General features: G+C 40.0%; 1 protein-coding gene across 13 annotated transcripts in view; it reads right to left on the bottom strand.

Annotated features, from left to right (window-relative positions):
- Positions 1–12,300, bottom strand: part of RALGAPA1 (Ral GTPase activating protein catalytic subunit alpha 1) — a 140,403-nt gene that overhangs the window by 113,045 nt on the left and 15,058 nt on the right. For all 13 annotated transcript variants that reach the window (XR_014011374.1, XM_081207277.1, XM_081207285.1 and 10 more), the window contains exons 2-9: positions 9,960–10,070; positions 8,194–8,243; positions 6,289–6,346; positions 5,106–5,149; positions 4,702–4,879; positions 3,142–3,257; positions 2,347–2,485; positions 442–650 (exon numbers count right to left, since the gene is read on the bottom strand). Coding sequence is in view for 12 of the 13 variants with exons in the window: in XM_081207277.1 (XP_081063403.1) it covers positions 442–650; positions 2,347–2,485; positions 3,142–3,257; positions 4,702–4,879; positions 5,106–5,149; positions 6,289–6,346; positions 8,194–8,243; positions 9,960–10,070 (905 nt within the window). In the remaining variant the exon portion in view is untranslated. The remainder of the gene's footprint in view (positions 1–441; positions 651–2,346; positions 2,486–3,141; positions 3,258–4,701; positions 4,880–5,105; positions 5,150–6,288; positions 6,347–8,193; positions 8,244–9,959; positions 10,071–12,300) is intronic.

Raw genomic sequence — 12,300 nt, 5'->3', positions numbered from 1 at the left:
CTGATAGGACTACAAAGCTGTTTACAGTTTTCTTGAGTCGCCAGTCTGTACTGCTTCTAATGGCTTAACAAATATTTTTATATTGCTGTACACGGCCCTGATTTTTGAGAGCGCGTTATATTATTGTTGGTATAAAGGAATAAATAAATAAACTGTACCGCAATGACTAAAGTGTAGGAGGCATGATTTGAAATCAAGTGTGAATACACAAGGGATGTGTGTGCTTAAATCAAAGCCAGCATCCATTCAGCCACAAAGCTGACCGAATGACCTTGGACTTATCATGCTTGGATTTAGTCTACCTCACAGGGTTGTGAGGAGAACCATACCTTCCACTCAAGAGCTCCTTCAAAGGAGAGTGGGATAAATGCGAAATAAGTAAAATAATAGGATCTGTCTCAGCCCTATTCAGTTCCACCCAAATCACCTTTTTGGCTCTACCTGAATATTCTTTGGCACAGTTTCACCCTCCATTCCAGGAATCTGAGGTCCTGCGTGAGGTTTTGGCTCAAGCCAGAAAGACACCAACCATCGGATGACAATAACCCTGGCCTTAAGGAAGGGTTCCTTTGTGCAATATATTGCTTCATTGGTTTCAGCATCTTTCTTTATCATTACATAATGTGGCTTTGGTCTCGTCTGCGGTATCTCTATAGAGAAGAAAACAATTTCTAAATAATAAGGGGATAGAAAGCATCCAATCAAAGCCAAAATACCCATTTCAGATTTCTGGGTACATAAAAAAAAGTGATGATGAAGGAATTTTAATTAAAAAGTAGTTAGCCACTATACAACTAGATAGGAGTTACACCAGGCATTACTAAGATGTAATACATTTTGCAATGAAACCCATCCAAACAAATCAATTCTCTCTCTCTCTCTCTCTCTATATATATATATATGAGAGACAGAAAGATATTACATGGAGTTTGCCTCAAAAGTTTGAAACAGTACATAAAAGTTACAGAAATTTAATTGTACAAGAGCAAATAATTTCAAATGCCATGCTTCCACCCCACACCTACTAATATAAAATGTGGCTATATATGTTTCACATTAATTTCAAACAATATTATTAAACACTATATTATTAAAGAGTGAGACTTTAAACAATTAGGAAAATATAGCAAAGCAAACTAAAGCTGAAACTCTTTATGCACACTTACTTAGAAATAATCTGTTGAAATCAAGAGAACTTACTTCCAAGTAAATGTGCTGAGGTTCAGAGCCTAATATAGCAGCCTTAAATTTCCTCAGGATTAAACTCATTTTATTAGAATGTAGTCATATGTATGTGCTAAGATGTTGCTGAACATTGATCAACTTGCCACAAGAGGGCCACCACTTAGGAAAGCAGCTGCGTACATGATTAACACTCTAGGTACTTCTGGGATCTCTAGCATAGTCCAGTGTAATAAAGCTGGGTAGTGGAGTAGATATGGATTCTATCACTTTCTACCTTGTACAAAGAAAACCACAATTACAAATACTACGCAGACAAAGAAGAGTTTACCCAAAGAGAGGCAAAAATGGTTTAGTTTACGAATTATTGTTCTAAACACGAGAGACAACTTTATCACCAGCGTTACTGAAATAAAGGGTTGCACCCAATGAAGTATTCCTGTTTGTGCGAGAACTTCTGCTTTTGTAACGAATTTCCAATCCCTCTCGTCCCCCAGTATACTCCCCAAATGTGTTCTGGTTTCTCTGCAACTCTCGGCAGCAGATGTGCAGGGTAACATGCAGGCACATGAGAAAAGGAAGGGGCAGAAACGGGATAACTTTGCTGGATACAACCCAAAGTTTACTGCAGTCTACAACAAAGTGGGCCAGATTAAGATGAATAGTTGTACTAGCAGGAGCCAGAGCAACAAGTCCTATTAGCATAAAGGGGCTTTCGACCTCTCCTCCATCCGCATTCCCCCTCCCCCCAAAAAAATTGTCTTTGAGGGTCCAGGACAAAATCCACAAGAGCGTACAGGGGGAGGAGAGGGGAGACTGTTCCATCTGGCAAGCAGAGATGCTTGTGCTAACGGAACAATCGTAATATTGCAGCATTGAATTCCTCTCAATGCAAAGAAAGTGGCATTTGTATTCAAAAGATGCTTAAGAATAGGTCACTAAACCAGCTAAAGTTTTTCCATTCAAATCCTAGCAAGAATACAGATACAGGAGGGTAGAGCTGCTAGTTTAGGTATAGGCAAAGCTAGGCATAGGCTTTCTGCAACGTTACCATTATATAAAACCTGATCCTACAGAAGAAGAGCACAGAAGGTCTGTGCCCCTGTGTCATACATTGTATTACAAATGGTGAAGGCTACTAACAGATACTGAAATAATGCTTACCAAGTACAGGGTTATACAAGCTGCTCTCCTTACACATGTTTGGGAAAATATAAGGCAAGTAGTATTTCTTAAAATGTGAAAATAAGAATGAAAATCCCTTTTCTTGGTTTTCTTTGTTCTTCCATTCCAGGCTTTTGACCTACAAAAATGATTTTTAGATTATTTTACAGGTATTCTGGAGGCAAAAAGAGTGTAGCAGTACATCCCAACGTAACAGGTATGTGGAATCAATATTATTTATATTCAACTACCCATTCTCCATCAGTTTCTGTCTCTGCATGTTAATGTGTTCCTAAAACTGTGCTGAAATAGTGCAGTAATTATAATTTCATTTTTGCCCAGCTTCCAGATCCTTCACTGTACAAGATTTTAGCATGTGTCTCTTGATATGACTGAGATGCATGCAAGTTGGAACAGAGGAATTGATACTCTGCTGCCACTACATTTTTCCTGAAACAGAAGAGAGGAGCCAAGGGAGAGGCAGCTAGAAAGAGACAAGGGAAGCAGCTTCTGCACTCCATACACTCACCTTCCTTTTTATTACCTGCTGCAAGGACAAAAACATGAACTGAAAAGATACAGAAAACTGCACTGTACTCTCATATCTACCCTTCAATACTGGAGAGTAAATAAGGAAAAAAGGAGGAGACAGCAAAGCTTGCTTTGTGCCAGATTCATCCATAGAAACAATGAGAAAGACATGGAATGGAGTGGATCTCTGGCAGTCGACAATAATGAAATTACATATTAGTTAGAAAATCAGTTTTTCAAGTAAATGCAGGCAACACAACTTACCTGAATTACTATGTATTTCAAAAGTGCTTCTAAAAAATAGCTTGTTAGATCGTCCTGTCCTTTATCTCCTGATTGTGGGGGGACAAGTGGAGTGATTTCTTCTACAGTCACTTGTGCTGCTCAAATAATAAATATTCAGGTTGTCAGGTTGGGTATGTTACAGTGTATACATGTCTTAAATTCAAATAAATAAATAAAATGAATACATTATGAAAGCTAATGCATGATTGTTCTCAGTTTATGTTCATAAGCACAAGGCTTCCTTTGTTTAAAGCAGGGAGCGTTCTTCTATCAGTAAACACAAAACTATGCATAGAAGAACAATAAAGGAATACCGTTTCTATCTTAAGGAACTATTTTAACACTGTGCTCAACTATGAATCAACCAACCTTCTGGGATAGGAATGAACTGCAACATAACATCCATTATGTAGATATGTGCAGGTCACTTCTAGCAATCCCACCTTCCCCCCAGAGCTCCAGGCATTGAGTTACTTCTGATTCAGGTAGAAATAACTTGAAAAACCAGGAGTCCAGCAAGGGCTGGATCATCAAAAAGGACGTGCTCCCTCCTTCTACCCAATGGCTAACACACTGCAGTTTGGGGACACACAAGGCAGCAGGTGGAAAAGAGGATCCACTAAGTTCAATGGTAATTCCTTCCAAGGGTGCAGAAGCGCAAGTGAAAGATTGCAATATGCTCTCCATCTCAGTCATTAAACCCAATAGGCCTTACTTCTGAGTAAATATGCTTAGGACTGCATTACTAATGACAAGGGGAGTGGGGTGTGTGTAAGGAAAGGATAGTAGTTCTGGTGGGGGACACATCATGCTCCTTCTGGGGTATTGTGTACAACTTCGGTCCCCACTCCCCACTCAGCTTTCACCTGTGGCTCCTAGAAGCTGTCAGCATGTGACAGCGGCCACACCTCGGGAACAGCTTGGACTGGCTGGTTAAACCAGGAGATGGTAGCTGATGGGTCTCAAACCCTCGGTGAGCTAGGGACTTCCCCTGCGTGCGAAGACAGCCTCCGGCGGATTGAGCAGTTGAGACCACCTGTGAGTCCAATGGTCAAGAAGGCAGTTTCTGCACATGCTGTAGAGAGAAGTGAGGGGCAGATGGGACTCATCAACGTGGGAAGGTAGCCTATCCAGGAGAAGAAAAGCTCTGATCCTAAACCTCCACTGCCTTGTGCGACATCTTCAGGAGAAGTAAAGGCTAAGGAGCAAACCCTACACAAATCTGGAGTGGAGTCCCTAAGATGGTTGGATGGTGCCTTGTACGTCTCCTTCTGGCAACTCATGCAGCCAAGCTGGTGTCAAAGTATTGCTCTGCTTTCCTTTGGGCCACACCAGTGAGGCCAAAAGTGGAGGCTGGGCAGCCCAGGACGTCCATACATACTGCCCAGGCTTGTACCCTGGGGGGGGGGGTCACTTCTGTGCTGCTAACACAGTGGTTTGACTTCACCCCTGGAGGCACACTCCACTGTCTTTTGAGGCAGTCGGGTGCCAACAACTAATCACAAATATACTGGATGCATATGACCATTACATACTTACTTTCTTGAACACTGAGCACAGGATTAATGAGATTATCTAGTGTTCGAGGCCCGTGTTCAAACTGTGGTGATGGAAATCCAGGAATTAAACAAGAAAACATACATAGCTGTTCTTTACTACAATTATTTTGAAGTGCTTGCAACCACAAGAGGAAGAGACGTACACCTTCACGACGAATCTTGAAGAACAAGGTGATAAAAGGTTTTAATTTCACATTTACAGACAACATTTACAATTTCAACAGTTACCTGAGCCCAGTGCTGATACAACTCTTAGATCAATTCAATTACAGTCAATGAGACACCTTTAAATAGCTTTCTAAAGATTTGGCCCAACATTAGAAATACTATTTACCTCCCTCCCCTTCTTTGATGAAGAAAAAACAAGAAGGTTATCAGTCATACCTTTAAAGAATTCCCCGTGTGAAGTAATTTCTTTAAAATTAATCCTGAAAAGAAAAACCACACATTCAGTATTTGTTGTTTCATTGCCATTTTAAGGTGTGAGAGCCCTCGGTCGGACTTAATAAAGTCTTCAGAACAAGTCCTTGGCAAACTCTTGATTATTCTTGGTGAGCCTTCATGCCCTCTGGCAACAAGCTTAATGCCAGAAGTGAGAAAAGTTCACCTTCTCTATCCATTTAATCAAACTGGACCGATGCTTTTCTCCATACAAACAATAAAATAATACCAATTATCACATTCAGCAAAAGTAATAGCTAGTTTGCCATCAAAAAATTAAAGAAGACACTGCAGCGTTGGATGGATTCTGTGGGAGTACGAAACATGCATAATTCATGTTGATTATAATTTTAAGTATATGTATGTTAATTATATTTTAATTTCAATTCCAATCATGAATTTCCCATCAATTAATGAATTCATTGTGCCTTTGTAACACGCTATGCAGAGGCATCAAACATGACTAATATATGCAGCATTTGCCAGCAATTTTACATACTAATGTGTGCATGAGTTAGCAAAGTAGCAAACACATGGAATTTTCCTTATCTTAATCAGTGACAAAACAAAAGAAACATTTTGAATTGGGTACGCTAAGCCCCAGCTGGCCAACTTCTGTACTACGGCTCTGTTTCTCAGAACTGCATTTTGCCACACAAACTAGGCCCTCCCCACCCACCCAAGTGTCCACATTTCTGTTGCAGTCATGGAGGATAAGCCCTCAGGCACAGTGCAGCATTAGATATAAAATCCAAAATGAGATGTTTTACATCACTAATTTTACAAGAGATGTAAGATATCTCTAATTCTTGGAACATGCAAATATTTCTCCCCCCTGCAACTGAAACACAGTGATCAAACTTTTTTAATCAGACCCTAATTAAAGTTTATCAAAATGCCAGGGGCTGGATAATTTTACTTTGAGGTCTGGTCTAGCTCCCAGGCCATCAATTCAGCCACTCCTTCCCTTCAATCCATGACATTTATATTTTTCTCTCCAAGAGCACTAATTAGACGTGACAGCAGATAACACTGTATAAAGCAGTGTTAGCATTTGTTTGATGCTTGAGAATACTGATTACATTAATAAAAATGATAGTGCCATTACCATATTACCAATACATACCAATACTGTGAAACTGCCATCTTTGATGAATTCTTTCTGGGAGAAGTTGTAAAATTTTCTACAAAAGCAGAAGTCAATAAATACGTAGAGCAATCATTACAGGACTTTAATTACAGGACCTCAGGGCTTTCAGATCAGATATTCACAAGTTTTCCAACTACTTTTTTCATTTCATAATTTTTTTCCTTGTTGGCATTAGACATCCACTTCAACTGCTAACTAATTCAAGCAAGAACAATGTTGCCATAAAAGAAATGTGCTTTGGAACTACAAAAATGCTTCACTGTAATTTCTTATCCCCAGCCAACAAGTGTCTGTATGGGATATTCTAACGTCACCTGAGAAGTGGAGACAAATTGGCACTTCAAATTACTACTGACTGAGTTTTCTTTTGTGAAATGATCAAAGCTGACACAGCTTCATTGGTTTAATTTAAAGAATGGCAACAAAAATCCTTAGCTGATGTTTGTATCAAACATCAAATTTGGAAGTTCCAGCTATACAGACCAAGCTGCAAGCAAGGGAGGACGCTCTACATGTGTCTTTTTCAATTGTTTGAAGTCTGAACAATTGGCAATCATGACTAAAATTCAAAGAACAGAAGAATTTGGAACTCCTCCTCCCAACCCTAGTTTTAAGTACCCACACACTGCATGGCACTTAAGACTCCTCTCTAATCTGAATTCTCCTCTCTAATCTGAATTAGCAGCTGTTTGCAATATGACATAGAATTATATCAAATGTATCACTTCCTTGGAATTAATTGAAATCAGTTATCAAGGATTTATTATTGTGTATACCCTCTGGATGAATGGATCTTTGTTTGTTTGGGACAGATAAGTTATATAATTCTAAACTGAATTTGGTAAGATTTTCTTTAGAAAGGTGGGAGGAAGAGAAATTTTAATAAATGTCAATTTGGTGTATGTGTTAAGGGGTATGTAACATGAAACCTAATCAAAAGTCTTTCTGGATACTTAAAAGCAGTTTTCTGGTTTACGGTCAATGAAAACCACCCTCAAAGTCTTCTACCTTCTGCCATTTGACTGAGCCCTACTTGTAGTTGGGACAGCTCATTCAGTAGAGCATAAGATGAGACAATCTCAGGGTCGTGGTTTGAGCCCCACGTTGAGCAAAAGATTCCTGCATTGCAGGGGGTGGAGTAGATGACACTTATGATCCCACTTATGGAATTCTATGATTTTACTACTACTAAAAAATAAAAAACCAACGGGTAATTAAAATCCACAAACGGATTTTATGGAATCGTTAAAGCAGGGATGAAGAGCCCATGTAGCGTTGCCGCACTACAATTCATTATCCCTGACTACTGGCCAAATTGACAAGGAGTGCTAAGAGTCCAGCTAACTATCCCTTCATCAACTACCGTATTTTTCGCTCTATAGGACGCACCCGACCATAGGACACTCCTTGTTTTAGAGGGGGAGAACATGGGGAAAAAAATCTCCCCTTCTCTGCTCAGCGCCCCTTCAGCAAAGCGGCAGGAGAAACGGAGCCCCTTCCATTTCTCCTCCTGCTTCGCTGAAGGGGCGCTGCGCAGCTCTCCCTCTCTGCTGAAGCCACGAGAGTCTTGCTCTCCCGGCTTCAGCAAAAGGAACCTGAAGCCTCCGGAGCGTGGAGGGAGCTCTCCCTCTGTGCTTCGGAGGCTTCGCGTTGCTATCGCTGAAGCCAAGGAGCCTGCATTCGCTCCATAGGACGCACACACATTTCCCCTTAATTTTGGGAGGGGGAAAAGTGCATCCTATAGAGCAAAAAAATACGGTAATTCTTGACTCTCCATCTTAACTTTTACATGCTACCACTTGCGTTACAAGAACATGTGTAAAAAAAAAAAGGAATCAGAATAAAAGACCTAGCAGAATTTCTACATTGGAAGAATCTTACCTCAAAAATAAAAAGTATTGCATCTAGTTCTTCTCTCTGTGACTTGTGACCTAAATTCAAAAACAGGATTGTTTTCAACAACTAAAGATAGTGAAAATAACTACAGTTCTGTAATAATAAACTATTACCGTTTTGAAATTTATGTTATTTTACCCAGCTGCCTAAGAGGGAGAAATTTATCATATTTATAACCTGCCTTTATCCAGCTGCCTAAGAGGGAGAAATTTATCATATTTATAACCTGCCCTTTATCATATTTATAACCTGTGGGCAGGTACACAAATATGTCATTAAAAGACAACACAAATACAAAATCATAAAACAAATTATTTTTTGTCATAAAATAGTAAGTTCAGAAAAAAAGTTATTGAAATCAGCCATCTCCAGAGTCTTGAATGAAGAAATACATTTTCATGACACATAAAAATAGATAACATGGGAGATGCCCATATATCCAGTGGGAGGGAGTTCCAGGGGGTCATAAGGGAGAAGGCACTCCTCCACAGCATCACACAACAAACTACCGTTGGTGGAACTACAAACGGAGCCTGTCCTTCACACCTTAAGGCACAGGTTAGCAGGAGATGTACCCTTTCAAATGCTGGGGTCCCAAGCTGTTAAGGACTTTATAGGCCAGACTCAACTCTTTAAATCAGCTAGGCACCGACACATGGTTTCACTTTGTGGCACCAGTAAGTAACCTGATAACTGCATTCTGCACCAGCTACAGTTTGTGGACTGTCTTCAAGGGCAGTCCCATGCAGAATGCACTGCAGCAGCCTAAACAATGACTCACTGGAACATCTAATAATATAGCTTGGTGTTGTAGGTTTTCCAACATTTTGAACAGGGAAAATTTCCCAAGGCAAATTTAGATAATTTACATCGTAAATATTCCTGATGCCCAAGAGAAGGGGCAGCCAATATGTTGTCCTCTATCCGACCACCATCATTCCTGACCACTGGCTGGGGTTGCAGCATCTAGAAGATAGCACACTGGCTACCCCTGCTCTAGAGAGTGACATAGTTTAGCATACAGTGGTGCCTCGCAAGACGAAAAGAATCCGTTCCGCGATTCTCTTCGTCTAGCGGTTTTTTCGTCTTGCGAAGCAAGCCCATTGACAGCTTAGCGGATTAGCGCTACAGTGGTCTAGCGGCTTTTCGTGATCAGCTGTTAAGCGGGTTATCAGCGGAACATCTGGTAGGCGACTTAGCCGCTTAGGAAAAGGGGGGGAAGCGGAAAAAACCTGCGGGGACGCGCAAGATTTTTTTGTCTTGCGAAGCAACCCCATAGGGAAATTCGTTTTGCAAAGCGCCTCCAAAACGGAAAACCCTTTCGTCTAGCGGGTTTTCCGTCTTGCAAGGCGTTCGTCTTTTCGTGATCAGCTGTTAAGCGGGTTATCAGCGGAACATCTGGTAGGCGACTTAGCCGCTTAGGAAAAGGGGGGGAAGCGGAAAAATCCTGCGGGGACGCGCAAGATTTTTTTGTCTTGCGAAGCAACCCCATAGGGAAATTCGTTTTGCAAAGCGCCTCCAAAACGGAAAACCCTTTCGTCTAGCGGGTTTTCCGTCTTGCAAGGCGTTCGTCTTGCGGGGCACCACTGTATTTATTTTACTTCTTTTTAGTAAACCAAGTTAAAAACTTTGACCCTATCAGAACCAGCACACTGCAGAAGAAACTGAAGCACTGGCTGGTAATTCTAATGACATGTATGCAAAATGTAAAAATTAAAATCAAAGTCAAACATTTTAATAAAAATTCTTACCTTTCTGTTTAAGACTAATTTCAATAGTCACAAAATTTTCAAAGAAGATGTAATATATATGTGAAAAATGTAGGTCAAAAAACTGCTTAAGATCGATAGATTCTGCATTCTCTGCAAAGCAAACAAAATATAATTTCATTATTACCCAGCACTACAAAACACTTAACACTGCTGAATGACAATAGAAAAATCAGTTAATAATTACATTACAAAACATGAGTAACCAATTCTATAACCTTCTATACCCCCTTATATTTTTACAGAGATAGTTTAGGGGTTTTATGTCACAGCTGCAGCTAGGCCAAATTAACTGCGAAAAGGAGGCATATGTCGGGAAAATAATTTGTTTTTTAAAACTCACTATATGAACTATTTACTGTAATCACATTTTAATCTCTGCCCTGCCCACCAAGTATAAATGCCCCTTGAGTAATTTCTTGATAATCCAAACACAATCTCTTTAATTGATGGTCTATCCCTCACACTCTCAAATTCTATTATACTTTTGGTACCTGCAGTGGTACCTATTTCTTAAGGAGAACTCAAAAGGTTCATAGCTTAAGGCCGCACTCCTACACACTGGTGGGGAACTGGATCCACTCCGTCATGTGGAAGAATACATAGTTTTTCCTTTGAAGTTCTAAGCACGGTCCCAATTCTTCCTTTGGAGTCCACCTTGATTTCAAGCTGGTCATGCAAAGGGAGGCAGGAAGTAAATCACAGTGTCCAGAGTTTCCCAGTAATAACCTTAGCAACAGATACTAGACACTGTGAAAAGTACCATTTTTAAATGCTGCCGAAGGGGCCTCCAAAATAAACCCATGCCACACAGAAAGTGGTGATGGAAGGATAAATTGAAGTAGGAAGTGCCATGATCAGATGGAAATCTACAAAAATTGTGATTTAAACACAGAGTGGCAGAAGAGATTAATAGGTGGCAGCAGATACCATTACCCAAGTGGATGTGGTGTAAAGAAAATGGCCTTGCAAGTTATTTGGAGAGACTGGAGTGTATAATTAAGCCCGCAGGCCAAAGATTCCCCACTGCTGCTATGTACACTTACCTAAAAGTTAACTCCCCACTTAACTCAATTGGACTTACTTCTCAGAAGACAGGCACAGAGTTTAATATGCAATTATTTCCTACATCAATACACAGCAAAACACTTAACTGTCACCTTTAGAGAATTCTCTAATCTGGATTCTCTGTTTACCCATGCTATGTATATTTGCCCAATATAAATGTCATATAGAAGTTCATCAGTGAAGAAGAGGGTAGCTTTTGCAGTGCAATGCAAGAGCATAATACCAGGAACAATATGTTCAAATAATGAAAAGATATACAGAAGGAGATCAAATCAAATTAAAAGCGAATGTAACAAACAAAATGTGAATTACTGAAATAAATAAAAAACGATCTTTTAACAAGTCGGAAAAAGCCATTATAAACAACATGTTGTGGTGCACATAACACATCACTGCACAAATATGTTATAGGTTTGAACAAAAAAAAAAAACCCTTCCTCCAATTCAACGCCTATTCAAAAGCAGCAAATCTTGAGGGCTATTTCAGTGATTATTATTTTTTGCAAGTTTGCAGGGGGGGGGTGTTTACTGGGGAGTAGCAGTACTCCTCCTGGTTGCCATCAAGAGGAATTTCATCACCAAAACTGACATCTGCATGAAAACAAAATTCTAAAGAAATGCTGCTAAGTGAAACTAATGAAAAATGTCTCCCTCTTCCCAATTCTGCACTGAAAATTCTCAGATCTAATTATCTTCCTGCTGCAGAACCTTGACTGCTCACCGCAAGCCATTCCTATGAGTTGGAGGACCCTCCAGAATAGCATGGGATATAGCTTGTGGGAGGGGGGGGGTGCAGATAGGGTGGAAAAAATCTGCACAAGCAGAAGTGCCTTCAACTCATATAAGGGCTTAAAGCACTGTCCTGATTTTGTAAACTATGACAGCAATTTCCCAAAGATGACATAGGAACTATGATATATGGAACCCTATGCAAATCCATAAGTCCTATTGAAAGTTTGAGATATAGTAAAAACTTTAAGCACTTTCAAAAATACACATTCAGAAGGTGACAAACCAGACTGGATCTCCTAAATGCACTTCTTTGTGTAAATGTGGGCACCTGTAACTGTCTTCAGTCAGGCATACGGTGCTTTCATGAACTGCACACACTTTTTAACTTTAGCTAGACCTTCTGTTTGAATTCCTCTTCAAATCAATCAGAAAAAGCAAACACTTAGGCAGTAGCCCAGTTTCAGTAATTTGTAGCTAAGGATAAACCTACGTGAAACCATTTATTTACACTAGAGAAGTTATG

This window comes from Podarcis bocagei, assembly GCF_964188305.1.
Source record: "Podarcis bocagei genome assembly, chromosome: 1".
Classification (NCBI taxonomy): Eukaryota; Metazoa; Chordata; class Lepidosauria; order Squamata; family Lacertidae; genus Podarcis; species Podarcis bocagei.
Note: the sequence above shows the minus strand (reverse complement) of the source record. Positions and strands in the feature narration are given on the sequence as shown.